The 10,703-nt window shown below is 48.1% G+C and overlaps 1 protein-coding gene across 1 annotated transcript; it reads left to right on the top strand.

Moving 5' to 3' along the window:
* On the top strand, window positions 1–10,588 carry PSME3 (proteasome activator subunit 3). Its single transcript, XM_010385849.2, has 11 exons — window positions 1–897; window positions 1,541–1,573; window positions 1,694–1,756; window positions 1,951–2,055; window positions 4,498–4,546; window positions 4,939–5,051; window positions 5,588–5,656; window positions 5,802–5,869; window positions 5,969–6,023; window positions 6,151–6,237; window positions 8,336–10,588. The coding sequence occupies exons 1-11, from the start codon at window positions 856–858 to the stop codon at window positions 8,414–8,416; spliced, it is 765 nt and encodes a 254-aa protein (XP_010384151.1). The 5' UTR covers window positions 1–855; the 3' UTR covers window positions 8,417–10,588.
* The last annotated feature ends 115 nt before the right edge of the window (window positions 10,589–10,703 follow it).

Genomic DNA, 10,703 nt, shown 5'->3' with positions numbered 1-10,703 from the left:
GAAGAGGTATAGTCTCAAGCTTCCATTAGGCAAATAGATACAGCACTGCCATAGAAGTTAGGAGATCTGGGTCCTGGCTCAGAATGTACTGGAAACGCCTTGGACAAGTCTTGCCCTACTTTGGGCATCAATTTGCCCATTAGGTAGTTGATCTTTGAGGTCCGGAAGCTTACGACAGTCAGTTGGCAGGGAAATGTACCAGGAAAGCTTGGCACAACCGCACTTGTCTTTTTCGCTCTAGCCTAAACACTTGAGCCGCGGCAAAGGGGCAGAGGCAGCGGGAATCAGGGACTACACCCCCGAACCCAGCACCCGGGTCCCCGACTTCCCCGAGCCTACGTCACTGGGGCGCGACGGCGCTGTCCCCGGGACTGCAGCGACTGAGGTCCCTTCGGTGAAGGCGAGTTCCAGGCCAACAGAGAGGGTCGCACCGTTTCCGAGTCTTTCGGAGGCTCAGTTCTCAGCGCACCATTCCCCACAGCTCTCCTTTTTACTTCACCCCTACCCAACACTTTACCCCGGCAGTGTGAACCCGCCTGGGAGCGTCCAAACCCGAGTCTCATCGCGGCTGCGCAGCGCACGTGCACAGCCTCGCAGGAGTCTCGGCGATTGGCTGTGACGCAGTTTCCGGCGTGAGCGGCGAAAGCCGGGAGGGCAAGCGAGAGAGCGAGCAGGCAGCAGGCTGCCGGCGGGCGGGCGGACGGCACGGAGGGAGCGAGCAAGCGAGCAGTGAGTGAGCCAGCGAGGGCGGCCGGGTCCCGAGGTCAGCCGAGATTTCTCAGGTCCCTCCGGCCCCCTCCCTGGAGTCCACAGCGCCTCCGGTGTCCAGCGGATCGGACACGGCCCGGCCCGGCCATGGCCTCGTTGCTGAAGGTGGATCAGGAAGTGAAGCTCAAGGTAGCGGCACCGGTCCGGCCTTTTTGCCCCTCGCTTTGATCCCCCTGCAGTCTGACCGGCTTCCTACTCCCCATGGCGTCTTTGTCTCCCTGGGGATACCAGCTCTGAGCTTCCGCTCGACTCAGCCCAGCCCCCAACTCCCGGGGTCGGCTTTCTTTACCGCGTCTGATGATGGAGAGTCCCGGGGACACCTCCGCGGACACGTGTTGGACTCAGGGCTTTAGGCCAGTGACAGCTGGAAATCCCCCAGCCCAACAACGTCCCTGGACACTGCCCCTGCCCTTGGTGGCTGGCCTGCCTGGTATCATAGGCCAGGTCTGTCTGGGTGGGGGGTTGGCACGTTTGTGAGCTCACATCTTTCCTAACTACCTGTCTTTTGTCTGCTTATCAAATTCAGACAGCTTCAGACACAGGAGGGAGGGAGGGGAGAGGAGAGAGGAGACAGGCAGGTGCTGCCCTCAAAGCCCTGCTTCTCCTGAGATGGAAAAATGGATCCTCAAAAAAATAAAGTATTTGCAGTCTGGGGGCCTCTCATCTTCTTATTACAGTTACAAGGTGAGGCAAAGACAGTTGGATTTGGGATTCTCCATCCTGCTCTTACCTCTGTCCCCAGGTACTGAATTGCTCTCTTTGTTAATTTTAGGTTGATTCTTTCAGGGAACGCATCACAAGTGAGGTGAGTGAAATAAATAGAAAAATGAGTGTTGGTTGAGAGTTTCCCAAAGAGGAGATATCTGGAGAGAGAGAGAGACCTTCCCACAGATATTAATTCAGCTGTATTTTCCCTCCTCCTTAGGCAGAAGACTTGGTGGCAAATTTTTTCCCAAAGAAGTTATTAGAACTTGATAGTTTTCTGAAGGTGAGAGACCCTTTTCTTTCTTCAAATTCCCCTATTTTTTTGGCCCTGGTATTACTGTGAACTGGAACAAATTGTGTGTTGATTCTTCTTTTTATTTTTTTAAACTGTAAAAGCGCTTTCATTTCTTGCTCTTCAATCAAATACTTCTTTATTCAGCTTGAAAAGATTAATGTTTTGGGGTGGGTGTCTTTCAGGAACCAATCTTAAACATCCATGACCTAACTCAGATCCACTCTGACATGAATCTCCCAGTCCCTGACCCCATTCTTCTCACCAATAGCCATGATGGACTGGATGGTGTAAGTGTCCTATATTTATCTTTGTGTTATTGAGCAGTAGGTCCTCTGTCCTCTGTTTCCTTGTCAGTTTTAAGATGTACAGAGGCAACAGTGGGATTTGGATCTGGGAACTAGGACTGTTACAGGCATGATGACTCTAGTATAGTTGTTTTATTTCTTATTTATTTATTTATTTTTGAGAAAGGGCGTCACTTTTTTTTGCCCAAGCTGGAGTGTAGTGGCGTGAGCACTGCTCACTGCAGCCTGGACCTCCCAAACTCAAGTGACCCTCCCTCCTCAGCCCGCCAAGTAGCTGATACTACAGGAGTGTGCCACCATGCCCAGCTGATTTTTGTATTTTTTGTAGAGACAGGGTTTCACCATGTTGCCCAGGCTGGTCTCAAACTACGGAGCTCAAGTAATCCACCCACCTCAGCCTCCCAAAATGCTGGGATTACAGGTGTGAGTCACCGCACGAGGCCTCCGGTATATTCCTTTTAGACCCTGAGTTTCATTTACGATGTGAAGTGAATGTGCCAATGCTACTCTCAGTGTTAGAGTGAGTTTCAAATAAAAGAGAACTAGCTTCGGCCAGGCGTGGTGGCTCACACCTTTAATCCCAGCACTTTGGGAGACCGAGGTGGTTGGATCATGAAGTCAGGAGATGGAGACCATCCTTGCTAACACGGTGAGACCCCATCTCTACTAAAAATACAAAAAATAGCTGGGCGTGGTTGTGGGCGCCTGTAGTCCCAGCTACTCGGGAGGCTGAGGCAGGAGAATGGCATGAACCCAGGAGGCGGAGCTTATAGTGAGCCAAGATAACGACACTGCACTCCAACCTGGGCAACAGAGCAAGACTCTGTCTCAAAAAAAAAGAGAACTAGCTTCATCAGGTTATCTGATTTTTCCCGTGGCTCTGAACAAGACTTTACTTACCTTTGTTTCCATGTCTTGATAAGTGTTAGGGATATGAAGTTCTTGCTGTGTAACTGCAATCGCTGTTTTGCTGTGCATCTTTAACAGCTAGTCCTTATCAGTCATGTGTCCACATGCTACTATAACACTGATGATACTGAATTGTTGTCTGTAGTACCGCCTCATTGACAGAACTTGTACGTCTGGAAGGCAGGAACTCCTTTTTTTTTTTTTTTTTGAGACAGTCTCACTCTGTTTCCTAGGCTGGGGTGCAATGGCACGATCTCAGCTTCCTGCAACCTGCCCCTCCCGGGTTCAAGTGATTCTCCCACCTCAGCCTCCATGTAGCTGAGATTACAGGTGCGCGCCACCAAGCCCAGCCAATTTTTTTATTTTTAGTGGAGACAGGATTTCACCATGTTGTCCAGACTGGTCTCGAACTCCTGACCTCAGGTGATCTACCCGCCTCAGCCTCCCAAAGTGCTGGGATTACAGGCGTGAGCCACCGTACTCGGTCGTCAGGAACTATCTTAATCTTTATATTCCCAGCACCTAGCGTTGATCCTGGTCCATAGCAATTGCTGAATGCATGTTTGTTGACTGAATAATGTGTTCCTTTGTGGAACCAGCAGATTTGTACGTATTCCCTTAATTATCTTGCCTACTTTGATAAGGTTCTTTTTTCTATTCCTTGTAATACTTAATGTGTTGTATTTCTGGAAAGATTGGTCTTCCCAACTACAGCATAATTTGCTTTGTGGCAAGAGCCTTTTCTTTCTTTTTCTGAGGGGGGACAGAGTCTCACTTTGTCACCCAGGTTGGAGTGCAGTGGCATAATCTCAGGTCACTGCAACCTCAAACTCCTTGACTCAAGCAATCCTCCTACCTCAGCCTCCCAGGTAGCTGGGACTACAGGCACATGTGCCATCATGTCCAGCTAGTTTTTGTATTTTTTTATAGGGACAGGGTTTCCCTGTGTTGCCCAGGCTGGTCTCGAGCTCCTGGGCTCAAGCGATCTACATGCCTTGGCCTCCCAAAGTGCTGGGATTACAGGTGTGAGCCTCCACGCCTCACCTCCAAGAACCTATTCTTTTTTTTTGAGACGGAGTCTCGCTCCGTCGCCCAGGCTGGAGCGCAGTAGCCAGATCTCAGCTCACTGCAAGCTCCGCCTCCCGGGTTTACGCCATTCTCCTGCCTCAGCCTCCCGGGTAGCTGGGACTACAGGTGCCTGCCACCTCACCCGGCTAGTTTTTTGTATTTTTTAGTAGAGACAGGTTTTCACCGTGTTAGCCAGGATGGTCTCAATCTCCTGACCTCGTGATCTGCCCATCTTGGCCTCCCAAAGTGCTGGGATTACAGGCTTGAGCCACCGCGCCCAGCCCCAAGAACCTTTTCTTAAAGCTTTATGTGTACTTAGGAAATTGTGCAGAAATTAATAACACAAGCTATGAGGCTGAGGAAGGGATTAAACTTGCTTGAAGGGTATCTTGTGATGGACATGTGGGTGTCAAAAGTAGGCTCATCCCTGCCTCTTTGTATCCTTAGCCCACTTATAAGAAGCGAAGGTTGGATGAGTGTGAAGAAGCCTTCCAAGGTAAGAGGCACCCTTACCTTACCTCCCCTCACCCCACCCCTGACTTGCAACCCTGAGAAGCAGGTGGATCTAGTTCTCCTGACCAGGAGGCAAGATCTGATCTTACTTCCCAGAGGTAGCATTCCAAGCTCCTCCAAACGTGCTTGTTATTTAGTGCTCTAAACCTGGTTTTCCAATAAACAGAGGGTTTAAGACTTTTGTCATGTTTCAGATGCTCATCTGTTGTTCTTTTGTTCCATACATTCTCGTTGATTCTAATAGTGGTGTCTTGGTAGGATTGTGACAAAGGCAGAGGTCACAGCATCTGATAGGTATAGGGAAAATGAGAGAGAGACAGGGGATGCTGTGTCCTTCCCTCTTCCCTGATCATTTGACCTTCATATCTCTGCCAGGAACCAAGGTGTTTGTGATGCCCAATGGGATGCTGAAAAGCAACCAGCAGCTGGTGGACATTATTGAGAAAGTGAAACCTGAGATCCGGCTGTTGATTGAAAAATGTAACACGGTGAGGCACAGGCTAGTGACCTATGGGCCGGTCCCAAGTACCCCAACCTGAAGTGCAAAAAACAGTGGATGTACGGGTGGTATGGAAATTGGCAGACTAGATTTTTGTGTGTGTTTTTTTTTTTTTTTTTTGAGATGGGGTCTTGCTCCGTCACCCAGGTTGGAATGCAGTGGCGCCATCTCGGCTCACTGCAACCTCTGCCTCCTGGATTCAAGCGAGTCTCCTGCCTCAGCTTCCTGAGTAGCTGGGATTACAGGTGTCTGCTAACACACCCAGCTACTTGTTGTATTTTTAGTAGAGATGGGGTTTCACCATTTTGGCCATGGTTAGCCAGGCTGGTCTCGAACTCCTGACCTCAGGTGATCCACCCGCTTCGGGCTCCCAAATTGCTGGGATTACCAGTGTGAGCCACTGTGCCTGGCCAGACTAGATATTTTGGCTTCTGTGTTCCTGGCATCTGGCCCCAGCCATCTGAATTGTGTACTTAATGGCTTCAGCCTTCAGGCAAAGGTCCTCATATATGTTTTGACCTCCAGGTCAAAATGTGGGTACAGCTCCTGATTCCCAGGATAGAAGATGGAAACAACTTTGGGGTGTCCATTCAGGTAATGTACTTGAATTACAAACTGGGAAGAGTGGTTTGGGAGATACTCTCATCTCCCCTGCGTTATCTTTTTTTCCTTTCTCCTTGGGGCTGCTGTGGATGTCATGGAAGTGGCTTTTGATGCACCTGTTGTTTGTTTGTTTTAGGAGGAAACAGTTGCAGAGCTGAGAACTGTTGAGAGTGAAGCTGCATCTTATCTGGACCAGATTTCTAGGTAGGGCTGCTTGGGCTTGGCCGAGGCATTGGGGACTGATGAGGTGGTGGGCACCATCAAGGGTCTCCTGCAGCTTCCTCCTCTTCTCTTTCCTTTCAGATATTATATTACAAGAGCCAAATTGGTTTCTAAAATAGCTAAATATCCCCATGTGGTAAGTAAGCGGTTTGTGGCCTGAGGGTGGAGGTGGCAGGATAGTGAACAGTGACTGTTACTGGGAAGGAGCTATCTGGGAACAGTTGGGCCTTGGGGACTAGCTTTTTCCTCTACCCTCCTTGCAGGAGGACTATCGCCGGACCGTGACAGAGATTGATGAGAAAGAATATATCAGCCTTCGGCTCATCATATCAGAGCTGAGGAATCAATATGTGAGTAACCTCAGTCCTTGTCCATAGTTGCTGTGGCTTCACTTAGCTCTGTTGAGAATGTTCTTGAAATTCTCTGAAGGGCTGAGATGAGGGTCTGAGGTAAAATTAGTAGACCAAATTCTGTTCATCATCTGAGTGTTGAGAACCATGAAGTCATCTAGCAGGGTGTCTCTCTCCTTTCTACCTGAGAGGAGGGGTGTGCAGTACAGTATGGTTAAGATATAGGTGTTAGAGTCAGACAGACTTAGGTTTGCAACCAGGCTCTACCTGTATTGTGTGATCTCGAGCAAATTGTTCAAGCTCAAACTTCAATTTCTTCTTTAAAATGGGACTGGGCTGGGTGCAGTCGCTCATGCTTGTAATCCCACCACTTTGGGAGACCAAGCCAGGTGGATCACCTGAGGTCAGGAGTTTGAGACCAGCCTGACCAACATGGTGAAACCACATCTCTACTAAAAATACAAAATTAGCTGGGTGTGGTGGCGCATGGCTATAATCCCAGCTATTTGGGAGGCTGAGGCAGGAGAATCACTTGAACCCGGGAAGTGGAGTTTACGGTGAGCTGAGATTGTGCCATTGCACTCCAGCCTGGGCAACGAGTGAAACTCCATCTAAAAAAAAATAAAAATAAAAATAAAAATAGGCCTGGTGTGGTGGCTCAGGCCTGTAATATCAGCACTTTGGGAGGCCGAGGCGGGCATATCACTTGAGGTCAGGAGTTCGAGACCAGCCTGACCAACATGGAAAAACCCTGTCTTTACTAAAAATACAAAAAAAAATTGACCGGGCATGGTGGCACATGCCTTTAATCCTAGCTACTTGGGATGCTGAGGCAGGAGAATTGCTTGAACCCGGGAGGCGGAGGTTGCAGTGAGCCAAGATTGTGCCCCTGGACTCCAGCCTGGGCAATAAGAGCAAAACTCAGCCTCAAATAAAAATAAAAATTAAAAAAATAAAATGGGACTGAAGAGGCCGGGTGTGGTGGATCACACTTGTAATGCCAGCACTGGGAGGCTGAGGCAGGTAGATCACATGAGGTCAGGAGTTTGAGACCAGCCTGGCCAACATGGTGAAGCGCTATCTCTACTGAAAATACAAAAATTTAGCTGGGCATGGTTGGTGGACCCCTGTAATCCCACCTAATTGGGAGGTTGAGGCAGGAGAATTGCTTGAATCCAAGAGGCGGAGGTTGCAATGAGCCAAGATTGTGCCACTGCACTCCAACCTGGGCAACAGGAGCGAAACTCCGTCTCAAAAAAAAAAAAAGGAAAAGAACTGAAGAGTACCTACTCACAAAATACATTCGCTTTTTTAAAATAAGTGAGATAACACATTGAAGAACCTGGTACAATTCTTACTATGTTAAGTGCACAATACCTGTTAGTTGCTATTAGACACTTGGGGCCTTGGAAATACCCATTTACACCCAGTTGAAGTATAAGAGAGGTGGTGCTGCCACCCTGAATGCAGGCTCAAGTGAGATTAAAATTACAGTAAGTCGGCCGGGTACAGCAGCTCACGCCTGTAATCCCAGCACTTTGGGAGGCTGAGGTGGGCATTTCACGAGGTCAGGAGATCGAGACCATCCTGGCTAACACGGTGAAACCCCGTCTCTACTAAAAATACAAAAAATTAGCTGGGCATGGTGGCGGGCGCCTGTAGGCTGAGGCAGGAGAATGGAGTGAACCCGGGAGGCGAAGCTTGAAGTGAACCGAGATTGTGCCACTGCACTCCAGCCTGGGCGATAGAGCAAGACTCTGTCTCAAAAAAAAAAAAAAAAAAAAATTACAGTAAGTCCTCACCTAATGTTGTCCGTAGATTTTTATAAACTGTGACTTTAAAAATGATGTATATCAAAACCAAGTTTTTTTCATTAACATTGTAACAAAATGACGTTATTTAAATCCAGGTTATTTGAGGGCCTTCTGTACTTGATTTGCTCACCTGCTTAAAGTCGCAGTTACTAAGAACCTATTGATGACATTAAGGGCTTACTGTATGCAGATGATTGCTTGGGAATTTGTAGAGGGGTCTGTCACTTTCTTGGTGAGGTAAGGGTTGTACAGATATGTGATTTCCCTGATACCTCTTCTCCCAGGTCACTCTACATGACATGATCCTGAAAAATATCGAGAAGATCAAACGGCCCCGGAGCAGCAATGCAGAGACTCTGTACTGAGGCCAGAGCCAGGGCCAGGGGACTCTGTGAGTCTGGCTCAAGACCGACATTGCCTTGGTTTGTTACATGACTATCGTGATGGGGAAACTGGCTGGAAATAGTAATCACACCTCTCTGTTTTTAGTTAGAGTCTAATGAAACTCTCATCTAGTTCTGTGATGTGTTTACCTCTTTTTTCAGGCCTCAGGAACTCTTCTATTTCCTTCCCTAATACCCCACACCCAACCTGTCGTAATTTCTGGAGAACTCCAGGTTTGTGTGTGCAGGATGTTGGCACAAAAATACTTGTGTTTTCACTCTCCTCCTCTCTCCCTCCTGTGTCTTGTGCTTTATGTTTTCTTCTTTTGATAATTAGTTGGTTAAAAGCTGAAGGGAACCGGAAGGAAAGTGCTAGGTGTTTTTTAGGAACTAGGGTGGCAGGGGGATGAACTTCTCTTCCTCACATGAGGTTACTGTTTCTTTCCTCTGTGGGGCATTGGATCCTTCCACAGTTGCCCTGGTGATGACTTCGGGCTTTGCATGTGTGTACATCCCACCTTGAATCTTGATCATGACAAGAAACACCTTAGGCCTTCAGTCAATTCCCAAGCTCCTTCAGATGTTTTTATAATGAGCGTTTTCACATGCACATGTGTGCATGTACGTATACACCCATACAGACATGCACACACACACTCCTACTCCATTAGCTAACATACCCTCCCTCTCCACAATCCCTGTCATGTACCTTTCAGGAGGTGATGGTTGTCTTAGTTGTCATCTGCCCAAACAAACGTCCTGGGCCCGTCCTCCGTCCTGATACTGTAGCCTCTTGGTACCCAGGGTGAGTTGGTGGAGAACAGAGAGATGAGAAGCAGAGGGCTTGGGGAAGGCCTCTCTGACTCAGCCCTTTTTGGCATTATTGCAAAAGCTTGACTCCTGGTTGCCTTTTCCCAGCCATTTGTTGGTTGGGGTGAAGATGTCTGCAAGTGTGAGGTCTGGACGCTGCTGCTCATGTTGGGCTTTCCTTTTGGGAAATATTTCTCTTATTTATAGTGTCGGGTTTCTGGGGAAAGCAATCACTGGTGTGTATGTGTATGTGCACGCACACACATACATATACACGTTTGTGTATGTGGAAATGCGCTGGGCAAGTCAAAACTATAGAAGAGTTGCCTCCTGTCTCTTGAATCTTCCAGAGATATCACTTAACTGTTAATAGCTTTTGTGTTAATCCCCATCAGCCCCCAGCTCTTTTATTCTACCACGGCTGGAGCGTTGATACCTGCAGTCAGCCTGCCAGTGACTCTTAGTGTCTGTTTCCGACTTCTTATTCCTGTCTCTGTCTTCCAACCCCCAATAATATTTCCACCTGGGATGCATCATTTGTACTCCCGATATTCTGTAGAGAAGGAGTCAGGATGCTGTCTTCCCACGAATAGTACTCAGTAACAAACCAACTGCATTTTAGTTGGGCAGTGCTCCCACCCACCCTCCAGATCCCTTCCAGCTAAAACCCTTCCCCCTTCCCTCCATGTGTTTCTCAGTTCCCCGTTTTGTTTGTTGGATTGTTCCACTGCCCCTACTCCTCACCCTACCACCCTTGGATCGTAATGTAAAATTCTTTTACCATGTCAAGAAATTATTAAAAATACAGGTACTTTGACCTCTTTCTAAAGCCGCAGACCCTGGTGCAATGCTCTGGTGGCTAGGGACGTACTCATGCTTGCATGTGTGCACACTCGGACACCCACCTCCATGGACACCTAGCCACCCTGTTGTGTGTCCTTATGCCAGTTGAGCTGAATCTTTTCCCCAGTATAGTGGAAAGACTGAGGCTTCTGCCTAGTGAGCTAGGGTGGGTGCTTTATTTGTGTTCAGTCTGAATTATGGGAAAGTTAGCTCTTCCCAGACCTAAGCTGCCTTCTTTCCCTACTTTCAGAAGATCCTAGTTCCTTCTTTCTGAGTGATACCCGTGAGCTGCCAGTAGAGGCTGCTATTGCTCCATGTGTAAGGAATGACCTGGTTCAAGGCGTGTCCTACCCAATCATTTTCTTTACCTTATACTAATTCTCCCTGAATAATGTCTTCAGTTTCTTGAGGAGACTCATAGTTTTGGTTTTCAAATTACTTGGAGGGCTGCCTAGGAATCTATCTCCCTCTGAAATAAAAGTTTCCTCAACTTGCACCTTGCAAGTAGCCTTCTGATTTCCAATGATCCCCTCGTTGCCTCTGTGAGGAGTTTAAGGTCTTGAACAATGGAGAAGCAGCTGCTCTGTTCTGTTTCAGAGATGACTACCAAAAGCTA

Source organism: Rhinopithecus roxellana, chromosome 19, assembly GCF_007565055.1.
Source record: "Rhinopithecus roxellana isolate Shanxi Qingling chromosome 19, ASM756505v1, whole genome shotgun sequence".
NCBI classification, from domain to species: domain Eukaryota; kingdom Metazoa; phylum Chordata; class Mammalia; order Primates; family Cercopithecidae; genus Rhinopithecus; species Rhinopithecus roxellana.
The sequence above is the reverse complement of the archived record's forward strand: the minus strand, read 5'-3'. Positions and strand labels throughout refer to the sequence as shown.